General features: G+C 39.9%; 1 protein-coding gene across 6 annotated transcripts in view; it reads right to left on the minus strand.

Moving 5' to 3' along the window:
- Positions 1 to 6,634: 6,634 nt before the first annotated feature.
- The window catches only part of LOC105383806 (homeodomain-interacting protein kinase 2), an 85,264-nt gene continuing 79,560 nt past the window's right edge, over positions 6,635 to 12,338 (minus strand). For 3 of the 6 annotated variants that reach the window (XM_048625358.1, XM_048625361.1, XM_048625357.1), the window contains 9 exons: positions 11,744 to 11,803; positions 11,126 to 11,239; positions 10,291 to 10,415; positions 9,537 to 9,784; positions 8,906 to 9,058; positions 8,440 to 8,514; positions 8,045 to 8,136; positions 7,535 to 7,645; positions 6,635 to 6,881 (listed from right to left, as the gene is read on the minus strand). In XM_048625358.1, the coding sequence (XP_048481315.1) occupies positions 6,701 to 6,881; positions 7,535 to 7,645; positions 8,045 to 8,136; positions 8,440 to 8,514; positions 8,906 to 9,058; positions 9,537 to 9,784; positions 10,291 to 10,415; positions 11,126 to 11,239; positions 11,744 to 11,803 (1,159 nt within the window). In that variant the 3' untranslated portion in view covers positions 6,635 to 6,700. The remainder of the gene's footprint in view (positions 6,882 to 7,534; positions 7,646 to 8,044; positions 8,137 to 8,439; positions 8,515 to 8,905; positions 9,059 to 9,536; positions 9,785 to 10,290; positions 10,416 to 11,125; positions 11,240 to 11,743; positions 11,804 to 12,338) is intronic. The other 3 variants (XM_048625360.1, XM_048625359.1, XM_048625362.1) reach the window with 3 other exon arrangements.

Here is a 12,338-nt window from a genome sequence, read left to right on the forward strand (position 1 = left end):
ATATTTATTTGGAAATGTTTGCATTTTTCCGTTTCTTTGTAGATTATTGTTGGATTTTGGAATGTTGGGTTGGAGAGGTAGCTCCGGTTGGCCTTACCACGGCCAGCATGTAGGTGTGGGTAAATGAAAGATAAGAAAATCAACCTTAGTGCGCAGTAGTGTTAGTGTCTGTTTTATGAGGTACCCACCGGTATAGGACTAACTACCTACTTACCTAGCAATGGTGCGGTACCGCATATACCGCATTAAAAAATGTTCGCAAGTTAATTAAAGCAATGACACTGGACTGCATGACGATCTAAAACATTTACGACACCTTAAGAAAAAAAATGATTTCAAATACAGAGATAGTGTAAAAATACATTGGCCTAGGAGTTAAATTTTAGAATTCATTGTATTTCACCTACGTAGTTAGGTATTTGAAAAGCTTATTGATATTATCACACACAGTAGGTAGCTATCGAACGATTACTTTACGAATTACTACAACAGAGCCTAAATTAGCGGTACAGTGTAACTGCTAAATGTGAAAGATTTCAGACTTGAGTTTGAGAGAGAATCCTTAAAGTATTCCACATTTGAGTATGTTGTTCCCAAACGTATAACTTATCTTATAACGTAGTTTTGTCTATTTCTCGTTATCAGGCGCGGTGGGACACCTAGAACTTATCAATATCATAGACACATAGAAAATCTCAACTGTTACGAGTTAGTAATAAATGTTCACTTAGATCTATACCACGGTTTGAAGGTTAATAATAAGAAATCTATATAGTAGGTTCATATTATATCCACTAAATGGTACATCGAGGAGGTTAGAGTAGGCCGATATGCCTTAGGTTTTTAGTGCTGTAGACGCGAAAAATCGAATAGATCTCAATCTATGGTATCTTCGTAATTTTATGAATAAATAAATGCCCTAAGGGCTTCAAGCAAGTTGAAACTAGTCGTCTAATAAATAATGCATGTTATCGTTTGTATTTGTAATAGACTTTGTAACATTAAATAAGATACAATAAGGTAGAAGTTATGTGACATTTATAACAGGCAAATAATAGTTAATGATTATTGTCTGACACTGGGTTATTGTCTAGACAGCAGCTGACAGGGCGACACAAGGCGGCGCCTCCGCCCTAACTATTGACTATCGACTCGAAAGCGACTCACTTAGGAGCCCTACTGCGTGGAACGAAGCTTCAAAACATAACGCAACTAAAAAACAGGAAAAAAGGGAACAAAATAAAAGCAAAACAATAAGGGATATTTGGAGGTTTATTTACAAATCGCTCACTAATATTAATTAATAATGTGATTATTGAAGAAACATCTTATAGCAACATCAGTGTCCTATCCCCTGGATACCCATAGTATTGAAATTTAAAACATGTTAACATTACAACTAGCTCAGCGCTTCCATCTATACACTAAAGGAAATCATAAACGTTACCAATATTGTACAACGCAGGGACCCACGGCGTAGGTCGACTTTACGAAATAATTAAAATCAACCTTAAATTACACAGGTTTCACCAATACCGTCTGCATAAAAATATTTTACAAAAAAGGTATAATCACAGAAAAAATAGACAGCGCGGTCACTGCCCCCCACAGACTACTAAGGCACGTATCGTCATAAACTAAAGCAAATTATGTATCTAGTTTATTCAATTTATACAAAGGTGTTTTGTATATTTGATGGGTTGTGTTAAATTTTGTTTTTATTAAATTCTTTGTAAATCGAATTTCTTTATCATCGATTATTCGAAGACGGGGGCTAGTTAAAGCAACCCGAGCTGGGATAATCGGTGGTTAAATTGCTATGTGCTTGGTGAAACCGGCAGCGCCTACTCTAGTACATACACGGGGCATGAGCTCTCAATGTCAGTCTCAGAATGCGAACCGAAAATAGTTAAATAATCTTTTTATTCATTTTATTGCAACAACCCAAAATTTACAACAATCACCCAATGTGATTACAGTGTCACCTTCAGATTTGGACAGATTATTTTAAACCTCAAATAATTTACAAACGAAATTGCAGTTTGAATTATGCCCCATATACAAACACTACTAGGAAAAAACAAAACATCGTTATACAGATTAAAATAAAATGAAAGCAGAAACGTTTACAAACTAGGAGAAAACAATAGCGAAATGGCATTTGCTGTTAATACACTTACAAAAATAATCCCCAAAACTCCGATAAAATATTAAAATAAACCTTAAAAATAAGCACTACATCGGCAATCTAATCACGAGGCAAACATAGTTAATGGTGTGCGCTACAGATACATTAAGGTATAATCATAATGATAATAGATATGTCGCAGGCAACTGGTTTAATCTCCTGTTTGATTGAACCACTAGCCCGTTCATTGGATGCCGCTGTTCAGTTGTATGACTAGGCCGAACGTTGATTGTACAAGCGTCACAAAACGTCCAACTAGTTAGCTGACTTAAAATCAGTCAGGTGGTGAATAAAACAAATATGGCGTCTAACAGCTAACAGCTGACACAAAAAGCATCTACAGTTCTCCCATATTAATAATGCGCATGTAAATCTTCGCAAACTGTCGTATTCCACCCGAATCAGTGCCTTAAACAAAGCACTTGCATTTTGATCCTTGTCCGAAAGAAATAGTAGTCAATATCATGTGACACATAATCGAAAACAATTTGGGCGGTCGGTGGCTGTCACCGATCAGTCAAGGGTCTCAAGGTCAAGATGAATATTACTTTTGTGGAATTATAAAGAGCTGCAATTACACATCGTTCTTGTTATTTTTTTCAAATGTGAATTTAATTTCAACTTTAATTATTTTTGACGATGCCATATTATGAGGCACATTTAAGAATAAAATATGCGTCACATTGATAGACTTCACTTTGCCAATACAGCCACACCCAAAAGACCAAGTTTGTAATTGTAATATTATTGTGAATGATCAGCGCTGTAAATACTTTTGAACTGAGATTTTAATGTAAACATTTTTATTAATGTGATATAATCAGTGCTGTAAATACTTTGGAACTGAGATTTCATTTTTTTTATATAAACCTGTGTTTGAAATCCATTTCTCCTTATAATATAAACCTTGTGTTATTCAAACCTTCTTTCATCCATCTTTACATCAGCTTCAGTAAGACACTTGAAAAGTACCTACTGTAACATTTTCGAAGTAAATTTTAATATTATGGAATATTATGAATTATCGATTCAAATTTCGTTACTGATAAATCAATTATCTCTTTTAGCACCAATTACATAATTCTACTAAAATTTCATGAAGAAAATGCACTTAACCACTCTAAATACATAATAGTTTTCTAACGCTCGGGAATACGACCGTTGCCGAACAATGACGAAGATTTCTATGTGCATTATCAATTTTGGGGAACTGTATATTGTTAGTTTTTTGCAAATAAATTAGCTTTAAAGTGCGTTATTTGTGTTAAAATAGTGTGACAACATGGATTTACCTATTATTACGCCGCGGGCGGATAGTTTAAAAAAAGTGGCGAAACTGGATAATTATGAACAACAATATGAAGGTACGTTTATTGTTATTGTTTAGTTAATTTGTGAGATGAGATCTTTGTAACATAGTCTTTTTGTTGACTCTTGTCTGGTGATGTTCACCCTAACCAGACATTACAAAGTTGCTATACTATATCCCATTCAACGACTTCGCTGAATGACGTTCAGTCAAGACGTCGAACGTTACAATCAACGACTTGACGAGTTGTCCTTTAGTCATACAACTGAATAGCGCCATCCAATGAACGGGCTAGTGGTTCAATCAAACAGGAGATTAAACCAGTTGCCTGCGACAGATACATAACGATAATGATAAGAGGCCAGCGGCTCCCAGAGATCAGTGACTAATCCCTCGCGGGAATCTTCTCCTTGCAAAGCATTTATAAAGTACGTTAACCAAATTATACCCACGAATACATATTCCAAACTAAAACGCATCTGAAGGACGCAATCTTTATAATAGTCCGCCATATGCAGTTTAAATGCTAAATATTACTAAAATAAGCCACGAATTTCATAATGTACAAGGTTAACATACTTCATAGAATACTGTCTTTCAGTTTGAAACAACATATTATTAAGTGTAAGAAATAATACCTAAAACCGTAAAGATCTTAACGCAAAATTATTGTCAAGCAGCAAATTACTAAAATATACCGTGGACAGAACTGGCCATGGCTATGACTGATAGTTGCTTATGATATAATAATATGTATAGGTATAAGCATGAATAATGAGATTAATAAGTGATAAACATTAGTGACAAAAGTACTTAGTGATTTTCACTTTCGTAAATCTGCTACTAATAGACAGTACGTAAAATAAAATCAATCCGATAGCAAGAGTACAGTATACACACAAAAACTTAAACTTATTTTAATATAAAGAAGTTACAATAACGCAGCGACCAGTCACGCCACTGCCAGAACTCCCAAAATAGCTAAAATTATAAACTTCGTATCGTCATAGAACGAATTCAATTAATTAAGAAAATATAACGAAATAACTCAATTGAAAATTAACACTGTGAGATGGAAAAGCGAGAGCGAACTAAACTCTTTAGCATAAAACTTACTGTCCCATAGGTAAACGCATTATCAAAGCGAGAACATTTATGGAAAATTAAAACCTTAATTCGACTACATAAATACACTTTTACATTAACTAGATAAAAAGAAAACCTTAAAACGTTACGTGCGCGCGCATAGGCGCAGCAGTCCATACATTAGTTGTAAGTTGATATTTTAAATTAGTGACTTGCAACAATGTTGTACAAATTATTATCAATCCTAATAAGTAATTATTTAATCAGCTCAGTACGGGGATGGGTGAAACGTTGTCAGAGCATAACAAACCCTATAATATACTCGGCACATAAGGTAAAAAAATATACTTATTTTCAAAAAGTGCGTTTGTCTGAAACTATCGAATAAATAAAGCGGATACAAGCCCGTCGTGTCGGTGTATTGTGAATCTTGTTGAGATAACAATAAAGTCGGGTTTCGTTGGCAACAGTGAAACATCTATCGAGAATCTAACAGCTGTCGTATAAAATATTTGCATTAATATTAATTATTATTATTTGTTATATTCATAAAGAACGATAATTTACAATTTGTTCTATCTAAAGTGAATATACAAACAACACTCGTAGTAACTATTAGTGCATCGTACTAAACTGTAATAAAATCTTTTAATATTTTTTTGCTTCGTTTTGTTTAAAATTACTTGAATCTACATCTATACAGTTTCCACCACCGCGTCCTACACACAAAATGCTATCTAATATAAAAACTCCCATTTATATTATGAAGATATAAGTAAATTAAACACAGCATTAAATATTTGTTAAAATACGCCTGCCCCGAGTCTAAACTCAAATTAACATAAAAATCTCATCACCCGCCACATTACACACTAAAAGAGTAAAAATCAAACTGTAATTGACGAAAATTACTTTCTGAATAACAAATAAACGCTTACGACACTACACAGCTCGCGCCGCGTCGGTTAGTGAAATATTCATAATCGATACATTGATTTGGTACAAAACATTTAACGCCTAACATAAACATATTAGTAAATGCAACCTACTAGCTTTGCTTTCGCAGCAAATATTAATAAAAAATTACCATTAAATTAACACAAAATTTACAATCCATATGATACAGCGATAAAAATATATCTAAGTCACCTACTGTCTACTGCATACCGTCGTACGCGAAATTATGAGTTTAAAACCAAATACAACATATAGTATTACAGCTATGTTTATATAAAACATTAATTAATTATTTAATGTACGTACCACGACAGGTACTAGTGTATAACTGCGGTTATTATAAAATAAACCATTATTAATTCCATTCCTAAAGCAACATCGATTACATGTCCCATATCATATCATATTTAAGTGTAACATCGACCACAGACACCAAGCGACAAACACGTATTAAAAACCGTGCCACAAATTGAATTAGGAATATAATATTTTATGCGGAAATAGTAAATAAAGATCTCGTAAAGAGTAGTTACTACAAGTAGGTTAAAATTCCGTTACGCACACTAGTCATAGTTTTGAATAAAAAGTTGTAGTGTGCGTCGAAATGCGAATATACATCGATAATGCTCCCACAATCTTATCAAGGAGCCCCCTAAACAACCCTTTGACGGTTCCTTGATAAATAAACTGGAGCAGTCCTTTAGTCGCGCCATATTTCCTTTAACAATTCGAGATACATCAACATTTGTCTTGCGCCTTTCGCAACCATCTTACAACTCCATTTATCTCCTACCCAAAACACTATCAAACGCAATCGACATCACCCGCCTTCATCTTCCTTTGACATCTTCAATAGCCTGATCTACCACTTCAAGCGTTCACTACCCCGTCTCTCTCCCAGTCTCCACCGCTTCAAGTGTCCACCCCGTCTTGTCTCCACCTGGCATCCCTCTTTCTTCTAGCCCCGTCTCTCCTCTAATCTACACCTACATGTCTCCTCTTCAAGTGTCCACCCCGTATCGTCTCCACCTTAACGCTTCCTCTTCAAGTGTCCACCACGTCTCCTCCAGTCTCCACCTCTTCAAGTGTCCCCCCCGTCTCCCCCAATCTCCACCTCTTCAAGCATCCACCCCTGGTCTCCACCTCTCCCCACAGCAGCGTCAGTCGGTATACCACAGGTGGTGAGGCTGGTGCGGCAGTGGCTGATGCTGGAGGTGAGGCGGCGGGTGCGACACGAGGTAGGTGGGCGAGTAGGGCTGGAGGTAGCCGGGCAGGCGCGCGGCCCCGCCGTGGTGCGCGGGTGGCGGGCCCGGGACCGAGCCCACGCCGCTTACGCCGCCGCTGGAAGGGGGAAAGGAGGTTTTAGTTCAGGATGTTAGGTATTACTATAGAAAAGCTTGGTTTTAATGAGCGTAGTGATTATGAACTACACATACTAGGGTCGGCAACTCGGCAACCTATGTTTAATAGAGTAACATACTTTTACGTTTTTCTTTAAGTTTTAGGAGCGACTTTTAACATAATACACCGAATTTTACCAAAATGTGAATTTTACCTGCCAAATTATACACACAACATTGCCATCCATTCAGATAGAACTGAAGGTAAAACTGTCTTTTTATTATCACTTTGGATTTTATTTGTTATTAATCCACTCAATTTCACCATAGTTGGTTAGATCGTAACCAGGTGTTCATTATCATCATCATCATCATTGGCCACGACATCTTGATCAGATGATAGTTGCAGCGTCAATTCATTCGATGGGAAGAGATTTGTATGTTTTTCTATGGCTGTAGAGTCCTATTGCAGCTCGACACTTTCTGCCACAGAGATCGAGGTGTTGGTTCATCAATTATACGTCATCTCCATATTAAATTCTTGACAGATCTGCAAAAGTCAACCAATAATCCCTGGTTATGCTCTAACCCACTATGGCGAAATTGGCACTAATAGCCATGTATTAACTTCAGTGTGACTCGCGTGCGACTCACGTGTGGTAGTGGTAGGTGGGCACGTAGAGCGGGGGCGCCAGGTAGCCGGGGGACACGCCCGCGCTGGGCGACAGCACGCCGCCGCTGCCGGGCCGGAACACCGAGTTGGGCCTGGGAATAGGAGGATAGGCCGTTATAGATGTGTTGGAGATTTATTGAATTGAGGTGGGGAATCGTCTTAAATGATAGAAGAATGGGTATAGCTTCCCCCACTTGAGTCTCCCATCACAAATGATTGTGCCTTTTAAATGCAGTAGGGGTTATTAATGTGTAGAACAGTGATTAATATATTTGGCAGCACAGTATACACATAAATAACTATAAAAATACACCGTGTAAATATATAATTCCTACAAATCGTGCTACCTCTGGAATACACATTATTGAAAAAATAAAAGATTTTACAAAGTAACTTTGTTGACGTGACTTTTTCTATAGAAAAGCATTTTTTTTCTTTTAAATTCTAAGTATATACTATTTTGTAACACCTTGTATAGTTTAGGTACTCACTTGTACGGTATGGTGTGCCACTGCGGCGGCGCGACGGTGTGGTGGTGCTTGTGCGCGAGCGGCGCCGCGAACTGCTCGCGAGCATTCGTCGTCTGCAAGCGAATGTAACGATTATTATCATGTTACAGTGAAACTTGTATAAATAGCACCTGGATAAGTGGTAAACCTCCATATCTGAGGTCCCGACTCTTTAGCACTGTATATGGGCAAAGGTACATGGATTTAGAAAAATAGAAACGTGTGGACATTTTTGGACATGATGTATCTCGTTTTTTACCTCAAATGGAAGGTAGGAAATATAAATTTTTGTACATATCTCTAGCTAGTGTTGTATTATCTGGTCGCATATTATTATGCCTCGTCTGTATATCTACCAACATTCAGAGTATACTCACAGATTCCCTCTTATGCGGCGCGGGTACATACTGGTTGCACGCGTAGTCGGCCTGACGCACCGTAGATCCGTTCTGCTGTAATAAAATACAATATTTTAAGTATACATTTATATCGCATTTCTCTTCACTAGCTCGCTCCGGAGATGGTAAAGGTGCTAGCCGTTGATGTACCTGTATATTTCATGTCCATTTCAGTATCTTTTGCCGCCTTTACACCACTGCTGCACTGGAGAGTCACTACCAAAATCGAACGAACGAACGAACAAGAGCTGTCATGCAATCAGTAAGCGTAATCAACTCGACAGGGTCGTGGTTACCGCAGCGCTCCGAAGCTTCGGAACAATAAAACTGCTGCGCTAACCACAACTTGGTCCGGTTGCATTAACCATACCGATTGCCTGACAAATCTTGTTTGTTCGTTCCTCGATTTGATGGTGACCCCTCTGGTCTCAGCCACAGTACTCACGTTATAATGATGGTGGTCCATCTCCTGCTTGGTGGCGTGGTCCTGCTGTGCCAGCGCCAGCAGCCTCTTCTTCTGCGACTGTGGCGTGGCGAGGGCGGGCGCGGGCGCGGGGGCGGGCTGCTGGGGCGGTGGTTGTGACTGTTGTTGTTGGGGCTGGAATAGATGAAGGTATTGTTTAGCAACACTTCAATTTAAGTCTGGCAACTAGTAAGCATAGGGCAGTTTTTAACAGCATGCGGATTTGATCAAGCACGCGGCATTTTCGCCCCGCGTCTCATGAGTATATTCCACGCGTTACAATGAATACTTGTATGAACGCGTGCGGGGCAATACCGAGTGCGTGATCAAACCCGCATGCTGTTAAAAACAGCCTAACTCTGCTACAAAAGACGACCGAATAGTGTAGTAGATAGTTACCCTGACAGATATTATGTACTCGAGTCTTCTATGTATGTATTTGTGTAGATATGTCAGCTGTCCGATACCCATATACAGGCTCTGCCTAATTTTGGGTGGGATAGTCTTGTGTGTATTATTGTATTATTATTATTATAATTAGTACTATACCTACAGTCATTTTTATCCAATAAAAAACTTTTGCAATTTCCCCTATAAAAACCACAAAACTCACCACATTCCCATTATGATGGTGGCAGTTATGCTGCGGCTCGTGCTTCACATGCCGCGGCGACCGCGCGCTACAGATGACCCCCTGAGCCGAACACTTCACTGCACTGCTCCCGTTGTTCACTGCACTGCTCCCGTTGTTCACTGCACTGCTGGCCGGGTTGTTGTTGTGCGCGGGAGGCGCGTGGTTGTTGTTGGTTTGCTGCTGGTGCGCCGGGATGGTTGTGGGGTGGCAGTCCGTGTTGGCGGGGGCTGGAAGGGAGAATAGTACAGTTAGATTAGGTTCTTAGCGATGTCGCGATAAGCGCTCAGATCGAACCAAGAACCTACGCCTTACGAATATGTGAGTTCCATAAATTTTACTGGATTTTACACTAGATACAGGGCTATTTACAGAAGTAGTATTTACTTGATAAAATTTCAATTGGGTAACGTGCGTGCTTACACCTACACGCTCTAACACCTCACTTAGGCCCGGGTCTCCTATTTACTGCGTAGGTCGCGTCAAGTGTCACCGCCGTAGGCTGCGTCACGATACTCACTACATATACGCGCCAACGTCGGCGTGTGAGGGAGACTGCATCAGTACATTTCTATAGTGAGCATCGTGACGCGGCCTACGGCGTGACGCTGGACGCGACCAACGGCCTAAATAGGAGACCCAGGCCTTACGAGCTACATCCCCACCTCAGCACTTGCCGGCTGTTTCAAGCCACACTACGCTCGCCAAACCTCATTTAAGAGCTACATTCGCTCACCTCTAGCAGGCTGCTCGTCCTCTGAATCAGATATAGTGATGACGGACACGGCTGGTGACGGCGTGTCCCGTATGGTGATGGTGTGCGCGGGCGCCGCGCCCTCCCACGTGCTGCGGACCGGGTTCCTGTAGGGTATGTATGTGTTTAGTTATGGTTGGAAATTTAGGTTGAATACATTTAGGGTTTGGCGGTTATGGGCATTGATAAGATTGATTTTCCGCGAGCAGGGGAATATTGTCAATCTTTCAAAGATTATGGTTATGCTCTGGCTATGTACTCTCGCATAAACAACTCGGCGACAACAACGGTGTCGTATTAATTATTTATGTAGCCACTTTTCTCTCCTTAGAATTTACGTAGTAACAATTTAGTAATCTGTCCTACTATAATTTTATAATTGTGAAAGTTTGTAAGCAATTTTTATGCAATTTAGCATATGAAGTAAGCAGACATCCTAGATTTTACGCATTTCTCTCTCTCTCAGCCTTCTGTAGTCCACTGTTGGACATAGGCCTCTCCTAACGATCGCCACCCCAAACGGTCACCCGCCATCTGCATCCAGCGGCTTCCCGCTACCTTCCGCAGATCATCAGACCAACGGGTTGGGGGGGCGACCGACACGCCGTTTGCCGACACGGGGTCGCATTTATTGCACATTTAATTGTTTTTATCCCACAATTTAAAACAAGAAAACTACTAATAAATAATGACTAGCCTGTGCGTGTGTATTACAACTTAATTAGGATATAAAAGGCGATCTTATCGCTTATAGGGATCTGTTCCAGACAACCTAATTTGTTCCAAACAACATATAATATATTATTATTATACTAACTGTGTGTGCGCATGGTGGTGGGCGCGCGGGCGCGAGGGCGGCGTGCCCTCCTTCACCCGCTTCTTGACGGGCGACAGCTGCGTCGGCTCCTTCTTGCCGCCCGTGCTGGACATGCTGGAATTGTGATACATGTGGGGTGAGTTGGGGAATTTAGAGGGGCTAGCATAGGGCGCAAGACGCGCTCAAGACGTGACAAAAGTTTTCCGTCACGCGAAGTGAGTGAGTGCGATGTAAAACTTTTGCCAAGTCTTGATGTACCTACGCGTTTCGCTCCCCGTGCTAGCCCATCAGTTGTTTGATAGAAGACGGATAAGAAGATAGAAATTATACAGTCACAATAAGGATAAGGGCGGATAAGGAAAAATCGAGGGAAAAGGCTAGCTCTACTAACGACAGTGTGTATACTCTGTAAAATATGTTTTGATTATTTTGACAGGTTGCCCGGTATAAAATGCTTATAGCATTAAATAAATCCTATCTATATGACAATAAATAGATTTTACCAAGAAAATTTACATATTTTTGCACATAAATGCCTTTTTTATTTCACACTTTCAATGCACCTGTCAAATGAATCAAGCTACAATTTACAGAGCACACTCTTGTTTGTATATAGACCTGTATTGGTGCGTCTGATGCGGCAGCTGATAGTGTGGGGCCGCTTGCTGCTTGGTGGATCTGCAGACAAGCAACACCGTCAGATAGCTTACCTTCTACATTACGGTATATCTTACTTAGTCAACGACGTAACAAAAAGTCTCCGCAAGAGGTGAAAATTCAGATTCTACCGCTGATTACAAAAAATAGGTACTCCTAACGCACCCTGTATGCCTAGCACGGGCCACAAGACGCGCACTTCTAGACGTGACAAAAGTTTTCCGTCGCACTCGCCCTTGAAGACGGATGATGTGAGTGAGCGCGAGAGAAAACTTTCGACACGTATTGAATTGACGACGTGCGCGTATTGTGCCTCGTGCTAGGCCTTCTGGTCAATTAGGTTAAGACCCATCTAACTGACGTATTCTTACACCAGGGTGCGGTCGCATTAAACCGGATCAAACTTGGTACACCAAACAAAACCCTGGAAGACGCAGAACGGCCACGAAGAACTATCATCGCATACATTTTTTTATTTTTTCAGCTGCAACTATGAATATTAAATAACATAAATATGCTGTAGTTGTATAAATAATATATTTACTAGAGATCAGTG

This window comes from Plutella xylostella, chromosome 14 (assembly GCF_932276165.1).
Source record: "Plutella xylostella chromosome 14, ilPluXylo3.1, whole genome shotgun sequence".
NCBI lineage: Eukaryota > Metazoa > Arthropoda > Insecta > Lepidoptera > Plutellidae > Plutella > Plutella xylostella.